This window comes from Vipera ursinii, assembly GCF_947247035.1.
Source record: "Vipera ursinii genome assembly, chromosome: 1".
Lineage (NCBI taxonomy): Eukaryota > Metazoa > Chordata > Lepidosauria > Squamata > Viperidae > Vipera > Vipera ursinii.
The window spans coordinates 308,353,587-308,374,647 of NC_139512.1; the positions used below are offsets into that span (position 1 = coordinate 308,353,587).

At 38.5% G+C, this 21,061-nt stretch overlaps 1 protein-coding gene across 4 annotated transcripts in view; it reads left to right on the plus strand.

The window, feature by feature from the left end:
- Positions 1-21,061, plus strand: part of ESRRG (estrogen related receptor gamma) — a 203,579-nt gene that overhangs the window by 43,030 nt on the left and 139,488 nt on the right. For all 4 annotated transcript variants that reach the window (XM_083348775.1, XM_083348776.1, XM_083348777.1 and 1 more), the window contains exon 3: positions 4,160-4,575. In XM_083348775.1, the coding sequence (XP_083204901.1) occupies positions 4,160-4,575 (416 nt within the window). The remainder of the gene's footprint in view (positions 1-4,159; positions 4,576-21,061) is intronic.

The following is a 21,061-nucleotide window of genomic DNA, read 5'->3' on the forward strand; positions in this document are numbered from 1 at the left end:
CCGAGAGGATATCGAGCAGCTCGGGCAGGGCTGCCGCTGTGAGACTAGGCGAAATGTACACCAGCAGCAAGCCCAACTGCGCCCCAGGACCAAATCTCATGAAGAGAGACTCACACCCGACTATCTGAGAAACGGTGGCCTCCCGCGGACATAAGGTCTCCCTAATGGTAACCGCCACTCCCCCACCCCTACCTTGAGCTCGTGGCCGGTGTAGCACCCGGAAACCTGGTGGGCAGAGGTCAACCAAAGGGACCCCACCCTCTGGGCCCAACCAAGTCTCCGTGATGCAAGCCAGGTCCGCATGCTCACCCTCAACTAAATCCCTAACGAGGGGAGCTTTATTAACCACGGACCTGGCATTCAGGTACACCAGCCGGAGCTCAGGAGGCTGCACATCCCCGCTCCCGGGACCTCGGGGAAGAACCAGAGGGTCGGAGCGCCTCACCGCTTGAAGACAGCGGAGACGGCCCTCCCGGTAACGATATGGCCCCCTGTCTATCCGCCTGCTGCCTTTCCCCGTCGTGGGAATTGGTAGTCCCACGACCCGCTCAAGAGCCCCAGATGTAACCACAACCCGCTCCCCCCGAATGCCGTCAGACCCAGGCCTGGCCTGCAACAAAGTTGTTTGGCTACCCCCCACCGCCAGACAACCACTACCCCCCACCCCCCTCCCCAACCCCCTAAAAAATTTGACTAAAAAATTAACCAGGGGCCTCTTATTAGGTTTATATCGAGAGCCCCTGGCCTTTCCCGGCCATCTCTCAGGGTCCCAACAATTGGGCCCCTCATCGAGATTAGGGAAAGAAAAGAAGGCGGGACGCACCCAGGAGAGGGGGGCACCCCTGAGGGCGAGCAAGTCCGTGTCGGAATATTGATGCATCCAGTCAGCAAGTCCAGAGAGGGCAGTCCAATGATTGAAACCAACAGGAGGATCAAAGGAAAGGAGTGGGACATTTGCCATAATGCCAAGCCACAAGCCACAGAAGCTGGGATTTCATATTGAACAAGTGGAACTTATCATTTTGCTGCTTTAATAGTGTTACCTGAATTTTAAACAGAAGGAAATACATCTATGTGGCATTAATGCACTGTCTAATGTAGCACTTTATTCATTCAGTAGCCAGAGATAGATTTTTAAAATAGATTGCTTCAAGAAACGTGTGTTACCTCTCTTTCCTGATCTCCTACAAGATGTAGTTGTTGTGATGATTGGAATGGCAAAGTGGAACTAGGTGGTGTAACCGGATATAAATCTCCAGAATCAAACAATATGATATATAAATTACATATTATGTAGTTGTTCTTTCAGTTTAATTTGTTCAGGAGTTCATTACATAATCCATTCCAGAGAACTGAGCACAGGATCTTTTCCTTAGCCATTTTTTCAGGACAAAAGAAAAATCATCCCAAGTGCCTTAAATCTTCACTCATATCAAATCTTTTCTTTTTTTAAAAAAAAAAAGCTGTGTGGAATATGAAGGTTTTTTTTAAAAAAGGAAACCTATGGATTCCTAAACATTTTTAAAACAGTTTGTATTTTTTTCAAAGCTAGATAAATGTTATTCAGAGGCATTCAGCCCTTACAGTCATTCAGTAATTACTAGATTGTGAGAGAATTATGTGATATTTTAATTATAGACATACAAAATCCTGTGTCAGAATGAAGACATAGACTTCTTGCTGATAGACAGCAAGAAGAAAGCCAAGCTTTAGTAGCCTAATATTTCATGCTGTATCTCATATTGTAATGTATTTAAGAGCTGTCTAACAAGTATAAATTAATAAATTGGATATTGTTGTAAAGATTCTACACAGAAAGGAATTCATAAGGTTGCAGTAATTGAGTAGCAATCCATTTTCTTTCAAATGGTCTTGAGAAAAATGTTTCAGAATAAGAAAAATGAATGAAGGATTTATTAATTTTAGATGTATTAATTACATTAGTCACCACAAGGTAGAAAATGGAGAAGAAACCCAACTGAATACAACTCATCTGAAACATTTATCCTCTTCAAATAGTGGAAAAATATTTTGTTTTTAGCTAGACTTTTTCCTTAGTTGTTGTTGTTGTTGTTGTTGTTGTTATTATTATTATTATTATTATTATTATTATTATTATTATTATTTATTAAACTTATATACCACCCTTCTCCCATAGGACCCAGGGCGGTTCACAAGGCAATTAAAACAACATTACAATACAAAAATTAATAACAATTAAAATAGATTAAATTATCCTTAATTAAAATCTAAAACCCCTATAACTCTGATTAAAAACCCAATTACAATAAGTTAAAAAAATTTTAAAAAATCCTCAGTCATGGCCAGAAAGCTCAAAGAGCCAGGTCTTCAGGTCCCGGAGGAACGAACGAAAATCAGTTGGATATCATATTGATTCTGTTCCTTATTATTAACATAATATTTATCCAGGTAACTGATGACAAGATCGCTGATTAATAATCAGAATTTGTACTGACTTTGGGCTTGAAAATCTGCACCAACTTTTGCATCTTTATTGGAATTCCTAAGCAAATTGGTACTCCAGGTGCCATGTTTTTGTCCCATGTTTAAGTAGTCTTGATTTAGCAAAAGAACATGAGAATTCTAACAAATTTATTTCAGCTATACTTTTGTTTTTGGAAGGATTCTAGGATTGTTTATATGTTGTGTATGAGTTGAATAAGTTAAATCTATTTTTGATTCTGCTGAAATAAACCAATCCTTATATAAAATATCATGACAAAAGATAGTTGGCTAATTGAGAAGATAGAACCAAAGTTCTGCTAACTAAGAAATTCACTGCAACATCACCTTTCGAAATTTGTTTAACTGTTCATATTTTTAAAAGGTAACATGTTCTAGTTTGTTAACAGTTCATGAAGCCATTTGAGAACTCTGCCCACTTATCCAAAAGGTTTTTTTTTCCCCACCTAAAATTTAGTATAAGAATGACATGGATGAATCAGCCAGATTGATACGTTTTTCAGGAAGCTATTTTTTGTTTAATATTGGCCCAACTCAAATTTTCCTCTGTCATAAGTGAAATAGATTTCACTGCATTCTTGAAAATCTTTCAAAGAGTACATTAGTATGGTGTTTGCCATGACAGCACTGTCTCTTCAGTTAAGAAGCATACAGCAATCAATCTGCCACTTAGAAGAATTTTTTTCCAGTTTTAAAGTAAAAAAATGTGCAAGTTCAGATGTTTTTTACTACTTCGAATACCTCCTTTATAGTAAGAAGAGATCAATGATATTATCACCTGACAAGTAAAGCTTCTATTTCCTTCTTTCGACAACAGCATTTTTCCCCCCCAAAATAGTCAAATACTGGTTTTCATGTCGTATAGTCTTCCATATTCGATGCTTGCATTATTATTGATTAATCCTATGGACAACAGCTAAAGTGTAATTGCAGACAAAGCTTATGAATTATTCCATTTAGATTTTGTGAAAAAGAAATCAAGCTTAATTATCCACTGTAATCTGAGATCAAATATCTCTTTATAAATTTCTTTAAACATGATTTATTCTTTCATACTGTGATCCAATCAATACAGAAAGTACAGCCATGCTTTATGAAACTTGCTGACAAAAAAAGAATTTACTGAGCAAAACATTCATCTGATATATACAGAAATAATTTTGATGTTCTTTGCTTTTGTTGTTACTGGAGGGGATAAATGTGTTTCTATAGGGCAGTGGTGTCAAACTGCCAGCCTGCAGGCCGGATGTGTCACAATGAAACTGCGCCACCCCCTTGCTGGCAATGGGAAAAAAGCTCCAATACGTCACACGATGTCATGTGACATCACGAGTTTGACGTCTGCTATAGGGCAAAGAAATTCTAAGAACAATTTGGCTGTGCATTCATTATTGCTATATATGACAACTTTAGAATCTGGAGAGGTGATTTAAAAGAAATTTGCAAAAGTTCAAAAATATATTGTATTATATATTTTATAATTTTTGTCTATAGCCAATCTGAGGCTTTGCTACAGCTCTGTCAGGTGCTTATGCTGATTACCTTCCTGTAAAACAAGAGGTATTGACTAATGAATGAATGATGTACGTCTTTAGCCCTTGCAGCACTGCCTTTAAATAATCATTGTCTTTAATGCACAGAAACCTCTTTCTCTCCCATTCTATTTACAATGCAGGCTTCTTTGCAGAATGTCAAGCAAGGATCGACACATTGATTCTAGCTGTTCGTCATATATCAAGACGGAACCATCAAGCCCTGCCTCCTTGACGGACAGCATCAACCATCACAGCCCTGGTGGCTCCTCTGACGCCAGTGGAAGCTACAGTTCAACCATGAATGGACATCAGAATGGGTTAGATTCACCGCCACTCTACTCTTCAGCCCCAGGTCTAGCGGGCAATGGGTCTGTCAGGAAACGATATGATGATTGCTCCAGTACCATTGCTGAAGATTCACAAACCAAGTGTGAATATATGCTGAACTCAATGCCCAAAAGATTGTGTTTGGTTTGTGGTGATATTGCATCAGGGTATCACTATGGTGTGGCTTCATGTGAGGCCTGCAAGGCTTTCTTCAAGAGGACAATTCAAGGTCAGTGCGTGATCTTCCTTTTCTCAGCTGAAGAAAAACCAGAGCACAATTCTGTTTCTCCTCCCCACTCCCTTTATTTTCTATGGAATTATTTTGTACAATTTGATTGGATCAAATCATGCTTGTGCTAGGCTCCAGTACAGTCTGTTGATGTTTTTATGTGAGTGAAGGCTGCCCAGTTTAGGTTGTCAGTTTTCATTTTGATATAAAAAATTAGATTAAAATGTCTTATCCATAGAAGCCTCTTTCTTACCAGTCTTCTTTGGATGTGGGAGACTTTCTTACAAAAGTTAAGACAACTTTCCAGAAGTGAGTCCTGATACCCTCTGTCATGCCTATGTTGGCCTTTATTTTGTCTTGTGTGTGTGTGTGTGTGTGTGTGTGTGTGTTTTAAAAACGTATTTGAACAATAAGATGACCAGTTCCAAAATACATTTTATAATTTATCATATTAATTTATCTCTTTGATGCTAGTTTAGCAAATAAGTCATGTAAGTCATTTTACATATTTTACCTACATTTTAAATATTTGTAGTCATTGCTGTCCTACTATTACAACTGATAAGCTTACACATTGTGCTAAACTGTATAATGCAATTCATTGTCTCAGTTTCCACAATATGTTAAGCTTTAAATCATACTTTATAAAGATCAATAATTAGGGTCACATAACACACTAAGTCAAAACCAAATAAGTTGCGGTATAGCTTATCATGGACTGTATTAATCAGGTTATTGTGTGATTTGCTACATATTATTTATAAGGTAATTTCATGTCCTACCTTAAGTAATTCTGTTTATAGAAATAGAGCAGCTTTAGTATTAAAGGCTATGATGGGATCAACATTTTTTTCTGTCTCTTGTACCATCTAGCAATTATGCTAGCTCAGGCACCTTATAAGTAAAAGTGCAGAAATAGTGTGAAAATTCAGGCAAGTTCTTATGTGAGATTGCCAAAGTCACAACAATCATAGGTGATTTTAATGAAATCTCATGAAATTTGACCAAATAGCAAAAGAACAGAGTTGGAAGGGACCTTGGAAGTCTTCTAGTCCAACCCCCTGCTCAAGCAAAAGACCCTATACTATCCCAGACAAGTGGCTATCCAGTCTCTTCTTAAAAGCCTCCAGTGGTGGAGTACCCACAACTTCTGAAGGCAAGCCACTCTGCTGGTTGATTGTTCTCACTGCTAGGAAATTTCTCCTTAGTTCTAGGTTGCTTCTCTCCTTGATTAATTTCCATACATTATTTCTTGTCTTGCTTTCTGGTGCTTTGAAAAACAGGTTTACCCTCTCTTCTTTGTGGAAGCCCCTCAGAAATTGGAACACTGCTATCATGTCACCCCTGGTCTTTCTTTTCACTAGAAATACCCAATTCCTGCAACTTTTCTTCATATGTTTTAGCCTCCAGCCCTCTAATCATCTTTGTTGCTCTTTTCTGCACTGCTTCCAGAGTCTCAACATCTTTTTGATTACGGGATGAAGTAATCTAATTTGTTCTTACTTTATAGAGTAGTACTAGCACTATTTATTGGTCTCCTAGATCTTTTGGCATCCTCGGGTAAGATAGCTTTTGGATTGCTGTGCAATTTCCTTGAGGATATTATGCATTACCCTAGGTTATGAAAGTGTCCTTTATTGAATAATAATACTCAAATAATAATATCCCATCTGAAATATGTAGAGTTTCAGCTTAGTTGCTTCCTGCTTCACTGTTTAGGACATTAGTAAAATAAGAGAAAATACTGCTCTCTGCTTAGTTATAAAATGACAGTAACAAGAAAGAAAACGTTCACCAGGCTCCCACAAAGACAAGGATGAACATTGCTAAGACATATCTTTATTGTATGTCAAGAAATGGTAGTGTATAAACTACTTGAAAACTTCTTAGCTAGCAAGAAGGGCCATTCAGAATTTAAATCTGGTCACCTCTCACAGCCTTCATGTTCTCTTTCAATGCCACTGTCACAAAAGAGAAAAAAAAGGTTCCTTTTTTATCTCTAGCTCTCATAGTGTTTGTTGATAATACATACTAGTTTTCATTCTCTGCATTCCTACTATCCCATTTTGGTAAGCCCACCAAGTTAGGCTAGAATCCTCCAGTCACAAATCAAATATTGACAGTGTAATACATGTTTGTAGATTCCAGTATATCTTTTGTACAATTATATAGTTAAAAAAGAACCCAAATGTCATCAGATTGTTTTTTATGTGGCCATCTGTCAGACATTAACCCAGAAGAAAACAGAACAAAAGTCAAAACAAAAGAAATATAGGAAAGTCCCTTAAGACTATTTGCCCATCTAAACTAGTGTTATTTACTCTGACTGGCAAAAGTTATCCGGGGGCTCATGGAAAGATCTGCCATCAGCTGCTACCTGACACTTTTAGCTGCAGATGCTATGCATTGAACCTGGGACTTTATGAATGTAGAACATATGTTCTGTCATTGAGCTACGATTTCTCCCCACTAAGCTGTAGAAAATCCCTGCAGAGAACATGTTGCTCTTGATAATTCAAGCTGAGGCATCAAAATAAAACAGAGCACAAAACAGGTCACAATCCAAATCCAAACCGGTCTGGATAAGATTACTTTGCAGTTCTAAAACTAAAAGCCAATGTCCATGTAGCACTGAAAATTCATGCAAGACTTCCTGAAGAAAGTCTGCCTAGTTATTCTAGACAGAGTTTTGATCTTCAATGGTAGAAATGATAACATTGTGATTAGAGGCTTGAGCCCAGGGTATAGCATACTAAGTGTAGAATAACATAAAAAATATTCTCATTTTTGTTGTGGGTAAAAGTTGTTTCAGTATAGGGTATGGATAGAATCTTTAGTTCATGTATTTAGAATGGAATAGAATAGAACTGTAAGGGATCTTGGAGGTCTTTCAGTCCAGCCCCCTGCTCAAGCAGGAGGCAAGTGACTGTATAGCCCAGGGGTAGGCAACCTCGGCTCTTTTATGACTCATGGACTTCAACTCTCAGAATTCCTGAGTCAGCGTAGCTGACTCAGGAATTCTGGGAGTTGAAGTCCATGAGTCATAAAAGAGCCGAGGTTGCCTACCCCTGGTCTAGCCTGTTAAAAATCTCCAGTGATGGAGTGCCCACAATTTCTGGAGGCAAGGTGTTCCACTATTTATGGATAGATTTTATTTATGGAAAGATTTTAAAAGTATGGGATTATTTTATAATTTGGAGCATAAAATGATAAAGACAGTTGAATCATCTGATTGTTATTCATGCACATACGTACATAAGTACCCCACAGTACTTCTTATCGTATCCTCCAAATGAATAATTTGTTTCTTGAGTTGTAAAAGTTTCTGCAAGATTAATTGTCGAGATTTGGTTAACTTTTGTTTCTTTGAACATAAAAGCAATAATTAATTAACTATCATAGCACCAAAAATGACTATATCAAGGCTACCAGAAGATGAATGCTTTAACCCAAAGTCCCCACAGACAATATATTACTCTCCTTTCTCCTTCTGCATCTATTTCCATGATTGTAATCCCATTTATTCAAATCTATTGCTACTTTTCTCAATTTATATCTTACCTCAAACTATGATGACTTCACATTATAGAAAAGTGAAAACTAGCAAGTTCTAAAAATAGTACATTGATTTTTGGAGCTTGTCAATTTTATCTGTATTCAGTAGTAACTTGAAAAATAGCATGCTTTAAATAAAGAAGTAAATAAAATTCAATTTTTCTCTTTACAGGTAGAAACAACCCCCCCCCCAAAAAAATGCCCTAGAATTATGACAGAGAAAGATGTCCCTTTATTACAGAATGCTAATTACATAGAACTAGTCTTCCTAGTTAAGAAAGCTTTGAACTTATGACCTTTTATGTTGTAATGACCTGTTAAAGTTGACAGTAGTTTCAATAGCAAATCATGATACAGGTATATTCTACTTCTTGGGCATGCCAAAAGACTAATTAGATAGAACTAACAGAATGATAAATAATTTAGGAAACAACCTTTTATCATGAAAGCCAGTGGATAGGTTTACATACCATATAACTTGCCAAATGGAACAGTTCTGATGGCACAGACTTAACATGTGGTCATGCTATTTTTTTCACCTTAACAAAACTTGAAAGCTGTTAATTTTGACGAGATTGTGTCAGCCTCTTAATCATCGTGGTAGCTTATTCCTAGATTCTCTAAAACCAATCTATAGTTGATTGGCCAATTTGGTGTGTGTGAAACAAAGAAAGAATGGGAAAATCTTCCCCAATCTAGTTTCATCCAGATATATTCCACAATTTTTATGCTGGATGAATTGATGTGATGGAATGCGCAGCTGGAAGAGGAATGGGGGAGAATATCAGCAATACATGGCTTCACAGGGAGGCAGTACATTCCATAGAGAGGACCAAGACAAGAGACTTTACAATCCTGAATTGGATGGGGGAAGTAGGAAAAGATTCAGAGTAGCCTCAGGCTAGAATTTCCCAACATATATCTTTAGAAGGTTATAGCTTTACTCTAGTGAGATTTTGTCGATTAGGTGTAAGCAAATAAAGAACTGAACTCAGTTGGATATCACTGTGTTGTCTTTGGACTTAGGCTTCATTGCTGAAGTTTACCACAGTGAGAGCCTCAAATATGAAATCTCAAAATTGGTAATTTTGTAGGAGGAAACAGCTAGATTCATAACCATTGTTTACAGTTTATTCAGGGAGACAGGTTTTCAACTTGAGTACTATGTAGTGCCATTAATGGTCTGTGTATAGTTATTGATACATTTATTTGTATTATTTGTACCTTATCACTTTTGCCAATCCCAGATCAGTGAAATTGCTAGTTTATATATAATAAAGCCATGGTAACCAGTAGTTTCACTTTCTATGCACCCATAATCCTAGTTCTTCCTAACCACTCCCATCCATATAAAATACATGGTATATGGATATTTAGTTATCCCTGTTATGGTATCGCCTTCATTAAAGCTACAGCCAAATAGCACTTTTTAATTATTGCAGAAGGCAGGCATATTAGACCCGGTTTATAGCATGGCAATTCTGATGTCCTCTTTATAGTTCTAATTAGAAGACCTTCATTGTTTTGTGAGTATTGGATGAATGTAAACCTGCTTATGAGAGGAAAAGGACTTTGATGCATCAATAAAAAAAATTTCCTACTGAGATAGTACAATCCTAGTACTATATTTATTAAACATGATATAAACAGCTCATGCATAAAAGTTCAGGAACAGTGAATCAGAACAATCAAAATTTGGGGTGTATTTTCCCTATGATCCATCCCAATTAATTTCTGTACTGTAGCTTTGTATCAATTGCAAATGCAAGATTGTTTCAAGGCTAGTCTTATGTAAGCCTATTGTTACTGTTCAGTCAGAAAGTATAGTCATATAACTCATTGATTTGTACACTGGGCACTGTGTTGTGGAAGCAAGTAGAAAAAATGTTTCCATCTTAGATGATGCTGCCCATTTCAACCTCTGTGAGTGTGATCACCCTTCTTGTGTTTGTAAGGTGATATATTGGAAAGACTGTGGTGTTAGAGAAATTAAATTAACTTACTTATAGAATTTGTTGTCTTGCATGTGGATTACTTTATTGGCTGCAAGGCAATGTTGTTCTTCATGCAAGAAAAGACAGTGGTTCTGTGACTAGTTACATCCCTAAGAGATGGTATCTGGGAAGATACATTATTGTTAATCAGATAACACTCTGTCAATGTTATATTGTTATATAATGTTATATTATTTAGAGCAGCCATCCAGATGAATGAGAGACATATCACACCATTCTCATATATCTTTATCAGGGGTAAAGAGAATGCTGATTAATGTAATTCCAAATATCTGGATAACTCAAACTGGTATGTAGTAATTACCAAACAGTTTACCAGATTTATAGGCAAATATATTCCCAAACCTTACCTTGAGATGTTAACAATAGAATTTGGTTCTTCTTGCATGGAAAGCATGTGCTAGACATATGTTAGGTATGAGACAGCAAGATATAAGCCAATGCAGTATGTTTCACTATGTCCCATATGAGATTTTTTCCCCCTGCTATGCTGTTGATTATCTCTATTCTGTGGGTGTGATACATTATTGGTTGATTTCATAGAAAAAAGACACAGTTACTGTTGCTATAAACTCCATAGGACCAATTTTTCTCCTTAATTGTATCATTCATACTCAAAATGAATCTTGGCTCCAATGTTTCCATAGTGAACTGACCAATTGATTTCCCCACCCAGAATACCTAATCGGCACCCTGCCATGTAGGACTACAACTTTAGTTCCTACCAAACTGATAGAGCTCAAGGCAAGGCAGTTTGGTGGCACTTCACAATCTGAGCCAAAATCTTCACTGTAATTGCCTGTTTTCATCTTGCTTAAATTTAATTCTATGTATTTATTCACTTCTTTACTTACGTACTATGTACATAAGCTAATCCTCTCTACATGTACTCGACATATGCAGGTTTTGGAGCAGCACACTGGTAATAGCAGTTATATATATAAATATATGGGCAGCATCATGGGAGGGGGAACATCAACACAAGTGTAGATTAATGTCGAGTGCCAGGAAAATCGAGAGATCCAGACAGTTCAAATGGGTATAAATATTTATTGCAAGCTTAAGCTGTCTACAAGAATCTGAACTACTAACAGCCAAGGGAAATTACTGGGAGATAAGAATGGATTCAAGTTGGACTGGACTTAGATCTCTTGTGAGCACAAAGGGACTCATGACTGATGACACATTTGACTCCTCCCTCGATTTCAGCTTGGTCATATCATACAATTAATATTGAATTAAATTGTAACTGATAGGGAAAAATGAAATTGACTGTATTGTCATCCACATTTTTTAGGATGCTGGCAAAGACCATTGTTCCCTCTTACTGATTACCAAATTTTCCAATATTAAATTGGAGAATATAATTATTTAGATCCACCCTCTCCCACCAATGGATTGTTAAGGTCAGGATGTGTTATTAGTTTAAACTTGTTCCCATTCCTCAAATATCATTTCTTCAGCTTTTTGTGTTTCCTCCTGCTCCCCCTCCCTAAACTATTGAGAAGCCATGTTCTTGTGAACCATGGAACTCCTTCCTTCCTTTGAGTACTCTAGCTCTGATATCCAGGGCAAAGGATGAACAAAATCCAGGGCAAAAGGGATGAAAAAAATTCCAGAAACTTTTTTTTAAAATTTGTCTATATTGCTGTTATTTTGCTGTATTATGGGAAGGATTCAAGATGGGACAGATACTCCTAAAAGTGTTGCGTGGATTAGTTAAAATGAATCCATTGTTAATCGTGAAAGTTTTTTCAAGGCATAGGGAAAATGTAGTTCTATTCTACAAAAAACTAATTTCAGAAAGTAATAATTGAGTAAGTTAACCCAGTTGTTAAGATACAGATTGAGATGTGATAATCACAAGTCAATGCCACTCTGAACTTAGTATAAATGGTGGATTTATAATTGCCATTTTCTATATTAGCATTACTTCAGAAGTGGATCAGTTAAAGTAGAGTTTAGACAGTGGTGGGATTCAAATATGTGAACAACCAGTTCTCTGTGTGGATGCCACTTCTGGAAGCCCATTGTGGGTTTGGGCAACAAAAAATTAGCTACCAGTTCTGCCGAAGTGGTGCAAACTGACTGAATCCCACCACTGAGTTTAGACTTTGGAGAGTTTTGGCAGATACCTAGCAACTTTCCTTAGGCTCAGAGCTAACTGGGTGACCTCTCAGCACTAGGGATGAAACAATGGCAAACCACTTCTGAAAAAAAAACTTGCCAAGAAACCTGCAGGGGCCTATCCGGGCAGTCTCTGAGAATTGGACAAGATTGAATAGAAGGAAAAAGAAAAAAAAACCTTTGAAATGAGGGAAAAATACTTTGTAGTTTTGTATCTTCCAACAGTTACTGTTACACAATTTTCAGTTGATAATATGCTGTTAGGTCTAAAAGATTGTTTTGAAGAACATAAAAATCAAATCAGTTATTTGGGTTTGCAGATTTTTAACCAATATTTTTAAGTAAAAGAAAAGGCCATACTTCATTCTTGGCTTCAGGACAAACATGGCAGACCTCCAATGAACCTGACATAAAGTGTAACCTGAATTCATCATTACCTGATTAAATTATTCACCTTCCTTATATAAGTTTTTTTAAAAAAACTCTTTGCGTCAGCATTTCCTTCCAAGAACATTTTAAAGAAGAAATGACAGATTTGTTTTGCCTGTCTTGCCTATTTGTCCAAATTGATTAACCAAGTACTAAACAAGTTTCCTCTTCTCTAAACTTTTAAACTTTCAGTAATTACTGTAGAACAAATGAAATATAAACAAGTGATCTAATAAAGAAAGCCCATATATGGATACATCAAACGTTCAATATACTAACCCTCATAGCCACTTACCTTCCTGTTGAAATTAATTGGACTGGCTTAATGTAGTGCAAGTCATTAATCTACCTAGAGATATTTAAATATGTTCTTAATTATTTTTAAATATTTAAATTCTGATTGAGGCATCAGGCACTTTATTTAGATTTCACCTTATCTATGAAGCTTTTATGGCTCAAGGACAAATTGCTATCTGTCCATTTCCTCCCTAAGAATGTCCCCTAAGATTGTAACTGAAGCTTCTTGAAAAATCAGAGTATTATTTGATAATTTATTAATTTATAAATTCTAAGTGTTATTGCTAGTACCAGTGATATAGAAAACATCAATTGTTTCAGAAATTATTTTTAGTTCAGTGTTTTTCAAATTGGGACTGGTATCATCTTGCTACATAACACGTAACAGGTGGGTGACTGTAAATTATATAATTATTATGTAAATTATTCTTCTGTGTGCATTTTCTTTCTCATTACTAAAGAACATTTTCCTCTAATGCTCAGGACATTCCCATATATCTAAATAGAACACCTCTTTACTATTCAATCTCTGTGTGATTACTTATTGGTTCACATTAGTTTTAATGAGCTTATTCCTTCAAGCAACCATGATGTTCTTCAAGTTTGTGCAGGAATCTGAAAACAAGATTCTGAAAGTCTTCTTTCATGGATAGGGTAGAGGTGGTGGTTGTAGATTTTCAGATATCCAAAACATTATTTATTAATCAATCAATCAATAAAATATATACATAAATTGCATAGCATCTGGCATCCAACCAATTATCCACACAGCTGGGATAAAATACATGTCTTTGCAAGATGTAACATACCAATTTCCCCCCTTAAGTCCCTCTAAATATATAACGTGCAAAAAAGGACTCCCACCCTATATCCATTGTGGGGGGTTATTAGGACCCCAATAGAGATGCTGATGGTTTCTATGTGCCCCTAAATTGCACCTGGTCTGCCCATGACTTAAAATGTATATATTCATGCTCCCTTAATCTCAATGCTGTCTGGAACTGAGAAAAATAGATTTGCCTGTTTAATAGTCTTCAGCAATCTCTTGGTTTTTCAGCAATCTTTGAGGAAGAAGCATTAGTCAAACTGGAATCTAGACTAAGATTGGATTCAGATTTGCCTCACGATGAAGAGAATGAGGAAATGGATGAAGTGGCAGTTTTTAGTCACTGGTTTCCATGGTATTATGAAGTGGTTATCCCTCAGTCTCTTTTCTTCATTGCTAGCAAAATGCCACTGAGTGGTAGCCTGGTGCTTGCATTAGTTTGCTGTGTTGAGTTATTTGTAAAAATAATAGGAAAATAACAAACAAACAAACAAACAAACAAACAAACACACATACATACATACATACATACATACATACATACAGGTAAAGGTAAAGGTTCCCCCGCACATGCGTGCTAGTCGTTTCCGACTCTAGGGGCTGGTGCTCATCTCCATTTCAAAGCCGAAGAGCCAGCACTTGTCTGAGGACGTCTCTGTGGTCATGTGGCCGGCATGACTAGACGCCAAAGGCGCACGGAACGCTGTTACCTTCCCACCGTAGTGGTCCCTATTTTTCTACTTGCGTTTTTATGTGCTTTCGAACTGCTAGGTTGGCAGAAGCTGGGATGAGTAACAGGCGCTCACTCTGCTACGAGGCACTCAGGATTTGACCTGCCAAACTGCCGACCTTCTGATCGACAAGCTGAGCGTCCTAACCCACTGAGCCACCGTGTCCCTTTACATACATACATACATAATATTCATGTAGAAAATGTATCCTAAAAACGACATTTATACCTTAGTTATACAGGTAGTCCTCGACTTATGCCTACAACTGAGCCCAAAATTTCTGTTGCTAAGTCAGAAGTTAAGTCAGTTGTGCCCCATTTTATAACCTTTCTTGCCACAGTTGTTAAGTGAATCATTGCAGTTGTTAAGTTAGTAACATGGTTGCAAAGTAAATCTGACTTCCTCATTGACTGCTTGTTGGAAGTTGCGAAAATGATCACATGACCCCAGAACACTGCAACCATCATAAATATGAACCAGTTGCCAAGCTTCTGAACTTTGATCACATAACCATGGGGATGCTGCAATGGTAGTAAGTGTGAAAAATGGTCATAAGTCACTTTTTTCAGTGTCATTGTAACTGAACACTCACTAAACAAATGATTATAAGTCAAGCAAACCTGTATCTTGAAGTTTCCTCTGAGAGTGGATAGAATCTAATAAAAACTAGTGGAACATCTGAATGGGTTATCCTAGGCCAGAATTTCTCCTTCTTGGAATCTTGGCCACAAAGAAAGCTGCTGGTTGGGGAATTCTGGGCATTGAAATCCACCTTCTTAAAGTTGCCTAGGTGGAGAAAATCTGTCCTAGACAGATTATGGAGAAAATACTTTAGCTCTTCAAACTGAGCTAAGGGGTGGACATGCAGAAGGAAACAAAAACTTTGAAAAGACTTAGGTAAAGGTAAAGGTTCCCCCGCACATGCATGCTAGTCGTTTCCGACTTTAGGGGCCGGTGCTCCTCTCCATTTCAAAGCTGAAGAGCTAGCATTTGTCCGAGGACGTCTCCATGGTTATGTGGCTGGCATGACTAGACGCCAAAGGCGCACGGAACGCTGTTACCTTCCCACCGGAGTGGTCCCTATTTTTCTACTTGCATTTTTTTACGTGCTTTCGAACTGCTAGGTTGGCAGAAGCTGGGACGAGTAACAGGCGCTTACCCTGCTACGCAGCACTCGGGATTCGACCTGCCAAACAGACTTAGGTGACCATAATTCCCAGACAGAAATGGCCACACCCCCTTTCATATCCAGAAGGGAAACAGAGAATTGAATCTTATTTTAGCTAGATATGGGACCATCTTTTCCATCATACCTGAATACTATGCCTGCCATACACACTCACTGCTGCTTTCTTCCTTTCAGTATCTGCTCGTGAAGTGACAATTTCTCTCTGCCTAGTAACCCCTGGTTACTTCTGAGTCGATCAAAAGTCTCATGGGCTACTTTGTGGTTGGTATATAAGCATAATCTTTTCACAGATATTGAATCAGTTGCTATTGTAATTGCACAATGGGATTCTAATTTACCCATTGTACAATTTGTAGGGATTTCCTATTAATAATTTTCATGTAGTGATGCAACAATCTGCATGTAAATAGTGGTGTCTCCCTCACTGCAAGGTTTCAGATGGGTCTGGATGGCCAGTTGTTGGAGATAGTTAAGTGGATTCCTGCGCTGAGCACTCAGTTCTTCTGTCCTATAGATTCCTTTCCATCTGATACATTCTGTAATTCTGTGAATTGCACTCAAATATTTGGGGATATTTTCCTTCAATAACTATGCATTTCTTTGTTTGTGAAGTGCTTAATTATTTGCCTAGCACTGATCTTAGTGTTGCAAATCACCAAATCTACACTTTGCCCTTACACATTTTTTCCAATAATTTTAATACTATTAATTCTAGTGATAGTAACTTGAATGGGTATCAGTCAAAAGATAAAATAAGACTTGAATAGGATTTATTTCCCTACTCTTCCTGTTTGGGGCCATACCTTTCTCATGTCATTTGTTAGTACAAAAAGTGTAAGTTATTGATGCAATCTACCGATGATCCAGCATCTTCTCACTAATTAAATGTAAGCACTGCTTCATTTTTTTTTAATTTTATCACACATCTAACTAATGTGGCACTAAGGCTTTCAACGTTGTTATCAAAGTCCTTTTTTATTTTTCACATATACATTATTCATAATAGCTGACTTCATTACTGGAGCCTTTGTAGTGCAGGAAATTTCTTTACATTCTAATATGGATAACTTCCTTATCTATTTTACCAACTTCTTTTTATCACAGAAAGTATTGATAGCCAGGATAGATCAAGAAGAATTAATGAGCCGCCTAGTAAACTGAGCTGTTCTGGACCCTGAAATAACATAATGTTTCAAGTGGTTTATGATAAGGGAGGTATCATAGAAGCATATCCTCCATCAAATACTCGCTGACTTTGCTAATTAGACAAATAGGAGAGGATAGTATTTCCTTCCTTCCTTCCTTCGTCCCTCCCTCCTTCCCTCCCTCCCTGCTAAATTATTCTGCTGTCCTTATATAAACTTGGCTACTTCAAAAAAATAAATAAAAATGTATCACCTACACACACCCATGTACACACATTTATAAAATAATTATGGGTCAGAGGGAAATGACCTACTTTCTTCATTATCTAAAAGTCAACACCCTTTAGAATTTTTTTTTACTTTTATCTGAATAGTAGCTTTGCCATTTATATTCTAAAAGATCTATCAATGTGGACATTAAGAGTCAACTATGACTTTATGGTCCATAATGAGATGAAAGCTTATCACAAGGTACATTAAGTGCTATTATTTTTGGCCCTTTTAGAGAAATTGAAGACATTTTAAACATCATTTGTTTCTTCAAGCTTACCTCTGGTTGTATTATTTTAAATCTGTATGTTTAGAAACACTGCTAGAAAACCCACAAAAATACTTCTAAACATTCCTATATTATGTGGGTTAAGTATAGAAATTTCAGGCTGACATGAATTTTACTTCAGGGCGCTGTCTGCATGAAGCAAGAATATTTTAAAACATCACACTTATGTTTAGGTTATGAGATTTTTGTTGCCAAAGTATAAAACAAAAAATTACAAATTATGCCCTTGCACTTCAGTTACATAGAGTTTGTTATTCTTTCAGTCAGCTGGATGTAAGCTTGTAAATGAGAAAACTATATTGCCTGAAAACTAAATAAGAATTTTAAATAAGTTTTCTAAGGTATTATAAACTGTACTGTCATTCTTGTTTCCTGAATTAAAAGCCTTGGCTGCCAGGCTGATATGTTATTATTCCTTGCAGAACATTTTTTTCCAACTACTAGAAAAAGTAGGCACATTCCAATTTGTATCATTAATAGTTTTCCCCCTCAAATAATATAATATATCTGATTAAAAATATTCTCTCTCAAACCCCACTGTTTTTGCCTTTGAAAGCATAAAGGGAAAATGCCAAGCCATAAAAGTCCTATAAAATTCTATATGTATATGGTTGGACTGGGAATCTACAAACATTTTTAATAAAAAGACAGAAAAATAATACAAGGAAACTTTGATTTTTACTGTACTTGAAATGTGAACTCTAATTAAAATTGATGTAAAGTAAAGGGTGCTTGGAACAGCACATTTTTGGCTCTTTTTTGTTTATAGAACATCATACACACACACATATTTAACAGCTATAGAAAACTATGATTTATTGATTCATTCTTTAAGAAGCTATTGAAAAGAACAATGAGAATCCCTCCCCTCAAGATCTAAAGGGCTTTGCCCACTTTCTATCTGAATACTGCACTATTCTGCTCAATATGTTAACCCTTCTACCATATTCTCTTCAGTTCAGCTTTGATCATGTCCCACCTTGAGTACGATTTCCAGGTTTGAACATTACACTTTAAGGATTCGTAGAAATTAGAAGAGGTTGAGCGATGATTTACAAAGATGATTAAGAAATTACAAGCTTCCTACAGGAAACCATGTGAAGAGAGATTGAAGGGATTGGGTATAAAATTGAAAGAAGGTGATCGGGAGTGATATAACAGTATGTATGTATGTATGTATGTATGTATGTATGTATGTATGTATGTATGTATTTATTTATTTCAATTTATATACCACCCTTTTCCCAAGGGACTCAGGGCAGTTTACAGGGCAAATTAAAACAGTACAATATATACAGGTTAAAATAAAATTAAATAACCCCAAAATAATTAAAAAATAAAACCTTAACCCAAAACCCTCAGTCCAGGCTGGCAAGCTCGAATAGCCATGTTTTTAGGTCCTGGCGAAACGGGCGAAGGTTGGGGGCCATCCGGAGTTCCACAGGCAGCTGATTCCAAAGGGCAGGCGCACCCACCGAGAATGCTCTCCCCCTGGGGGCCGCCAGCCGGCACTCCCTGACCGGCAGCACCCTGAGGAGGCCCTCCCTGTGGGAGCGCACAGGATGATGGGAAGTTGATGCTAGCAGCAGGTGCTCCCGAAGATAGTCTGGACCCATGCCATTTAGGGCTCTATAGGTCATCACCAGCACCTTGAATCTCACCTGGAGGGCAACTGGAAGCCAATGAAGCTCATGGAGAAGAGGCATTACATGGGAGTATCAGAAAACCCCCATCACAACTCGCGCGGCCACATTCTGCACCAGCTGAAGCCTCCGAGTGGTCCTCAAGGGCAGCCCCATGTAGAGAGCATTGCAGTAGTCTATCCAGGAGGTCACAAGCGCATGAGTGACTGTACATAGGGCGTCTCGGTCCAGATAGGGGCGCAACTGGCGCACCAGGTGAACCTGGGCAAAAGGCCCCCTGGACACGGCTCCTATATGATCTTCCAAATTGAGCCATGAGTCCAGGGGGATGCCCAAGTTGCGGGCCCTATCTACGGGGGTAACACTTCATCCCCCATAATTAACAATGGAATAGACTGGTTAATCCGAGATGCCGGTATGCACAGCCACTCAGTCTTGGCGGGATTAAGTCGAAGCCTGTTTCTCCCCATCCAGACCCGGACCGCCTCCAGGCAACGGGACATCACATCGAGGGCATCACTGGGTTGGTTTGGGGTGGAGAGAAAAAGCTGGGTATCATCAGCGTACTGATGATACCCCATCCCAAAACCATGAATGATCTCACCCAGCGGCTTCATATAGATGTTGAACAAGAGAGGAGAGAGGACTGACCCCTGAGGAACTCCACAAACGAGAGGCCTTGGGAACGACCTCTGCCCTCCTGCCAACACCGACTGCAAGCGGCCCAGGAGGTAGGAGGAGAACCACTGTAGAACAGTGCCTCCTACTCCCAACCCCCTGAGACGCAGCAAGATACCATGGTCAATGGTATCGAAAGCCGCTGAGAGGTCTAATAAGACTAGGACACAGGAACAACCCCTGTCCCGAGCCCGCCAGAGATCATTCACCAGCGTGACCAATGCTGCCTCTGTGCTGTACCCAGGCCTGAAGCCCAATTGGTATGGGTCCAGATAGTCAGTTTCCTCCAGGAACAGAGGGAGCTGACGTGCTACCACGCTCTCAACAACCTTTGCTACAAAGCAAAGGTTGGAGACAGGACGATAGTTGTTCAAAACAGCTGGATCCAGGACAGGCTTCTTGAGGAGGGGCCTCACCACCACCTCCTTCAAGGTGGCAGGGAAGCTACCCTCCCTCAAGGAAGCAGTTATTACTGCATGGATTCAGCCTCGTGTCCCCTCCCGAGCTGCATACACCAGCCAGGAGGGGCATGGGTCCAACAAACACGTGGTGGAACTCAGCCTCCCCATGATCCTGTCCACCTCTTCCGGAGTCACAGGATCGAATTCATCCCAGGTAATATTTCCAAGACTGCTCGTCTCCCCCCTGTCCAACTCTGCCCAGTCTGAGTCCAGATTTTATCTGTCAGATGCTGACTAAACTCCTCGGCCCACCCCTGCAAGGCTCCTCCCTCACCTCCTGATTAAGGAGGGAGCGAGTGACCCTAAACAGGGCGGCCGGGTGATTATCTGCGGAAGTGATGAGGGCAGCAAAGTAGTTAGTCTTTAAAGTAGTCTTTAAATATCTGAAAGATTGTCAGCTAAAGAAGATCAACACCTATTTTCTCTTACCTAAGAGTACAGGATTTTGAATGATGGGTTTAGGATATACAGGTAAAAGTTTTTTCCTGTCCAGTTTTGTCCGACTCTAGGTTATGGTGCTCATCTCCATTTCTTAGCCAAGGGACCAGCATTGTCCAAAGACACTTCTGTAGTCACGTGACCAGCATGGCTATATGCCAAGGTGCATAGAACTCTGTTGCCTTCCAATCAAAGTGATACTTATTTACTTGCTCACACTTGCATGCATTCTAATTGCTAGGTTGGCAGGAACTGAGGCAAGTAATGAGAGCTCAACCCATTGCACAGTGCTTGGATCTCGAACCCAAGCTGTCAGCTTTCTTGTTGATAAGCTCAGCATTTTTAACCACTGAGCATCATGCCCCATGGATTTAAAGATATAGAAAGGAAGAT